Here is a 1,386-nt window from a genome sequence, read left to right as displayed (position 1 = left end):
TAATCAATTTTTATTTGTTGCTTTATTGGTGGTACAATCTCAAGTGGAAAAATCTAAGGGTTTTGGTGTTATTTGCTTACTCAACCAATATTTATTAGACTCTTACTAAGCACCAAGCATGGTCACATGCCTGAGCTGTGGCTAGCACAGTGTATAAGACAAACTTAATCTCGTTTTCGTGGAGTGTATAATCTAGTAGATGCAGCCTATGTTGAGCAATATCACAATACTAACAAATTGAGGATGCTATGAGAGTGTCTAACAAATTGAGTGTAACAAATTGAGGATGCTATGACAGTGTGCCCTGGGGATTTCAGCTGCCTGGGGATTGAGAGAAAGCTTCCTTGAGGGAAGGTACATTTCAGCTGAGACACACTGCCGTCTGCTCTAGGTTTTCTAACTGCATTCACATCCCGATTCTGACACTTCACCCAGTTATTGTCTCAGAGCTTGGGTCCGCAGGTGTAAAACAAGGGCAGTATGCACCTTGGCAGGGTTGTGAGAAGGGGAGAGAACACAAGTAAAGCACCTGTATCAGGCATACAGTAGGCACTAAGTGTGCAATGCTTGCTATGATTATACATCATTGTAAGTGTGAAGGGAAAGTTGAAGAAAAGTCTGACCAACAGCAAAAGATAAATGCGCAGAGGAGAAATTTGTCAAAGTTTCCAAATTCAGGGGCAGTCCGTACTCCACATTTTGTTTGGGGGCTTCAGATCCTGAGTTCCAGACATTGGAGCAATTAACACTTTAAGATTGCTAAATATTGTCTTCATGAGAAGTTGATAAGGAATTTTGGGTGGTTGATCTCTTTCTAGCAGCAGTTTAGCGTATGCTGAGGCCAGATTTTTTCAAGCAAAAGTAAAATATCTAAGAAACTGCCTGGCCAGAGGACAATCAGATTTTGGCTGGCTCAAGTGACAAGCGTTCATAAGCTAGATGGGAGAGGAAGGGATGAATACTCCATTGGAGGTTTTACTCGAGGGTCAGAGGGAGACCCGGAGCCACCAGAATGGGACCTGGAAGTGGGAAACGCTGGGTTCCCACGAGAGCGCGCAGAACACGTGCGTCAGGAAGCCTGGTCCGGGATGCCCAGCGCTGCTCCCCGGGCGCTCCTCCCCAGGCCTCCCGGGCGCTTGGATCCCGGCCATCTCCTCACCCTTCAAGTGGGTGTGGGTGATTTCGTAAGTGAACGTGACCGCCACCGAGGGGAAAACCAGCAAGGAAGTACGAGAGAGCCAGGCAGGCGGGGCGGGGTTCGATTGGGAACAGTGGGAGGGATGCAGAAGAGGAGTGGGAGGGATGGAGGGCGCAGTGGGAGGGGTGAGTAGGCGTAACGGGGCGGAGGAAAGGAGAAAAGGGCGCTGGGGCGCCGCGGGAGGAAGT

The 1,386-nt window shown here is 48.7% G+C and overlaps 1 protein-coding gene across 1 annotated transcript in view; it reads left to right on the top strand.

The window, feature by feature from the left end:
- Window positions 1–939: 939 nt before the first annotated feature.
- The window catches only part of HPSE (heparanase), a 41,643-nt gene continuing 41,196 nt past the window's right edge, over window positions 940–1,386 (top strand). The window contains exon 1 of the mRNA XM_011941800.1: window positions 940–1,176. Coding sequence (XP_011797190.1) covers window positions 940–1,176 — 237 coding nt within the window. The remainder of the gene's footprint in view (window positions 1,177–1,386) is intronic.

The sequence above is a fragment of the Colobus angolensis genome, unplaced genomic scaffold (assembly GCF_000951035.1).
Source record: "Colobus angolensis palliatus isolate OR3802 unplaced genomic scaffold, Cang.pa_1.0 Scaffold200, whole genome shotgun sequence".
In the NCBI taxonomy this organism is placed as follows: domain Eukaryota; kingdom Metazoa; phylum Chordata; class Mammalia; order Primates; family Cercopithecidae; genus Colobus; species Colobus angolensis.
The sequence above is the reverse complement of the archived record's forward strand: the minus strand, read 5'-3'. Positions and strand labels throughout refer to the sequence as shown.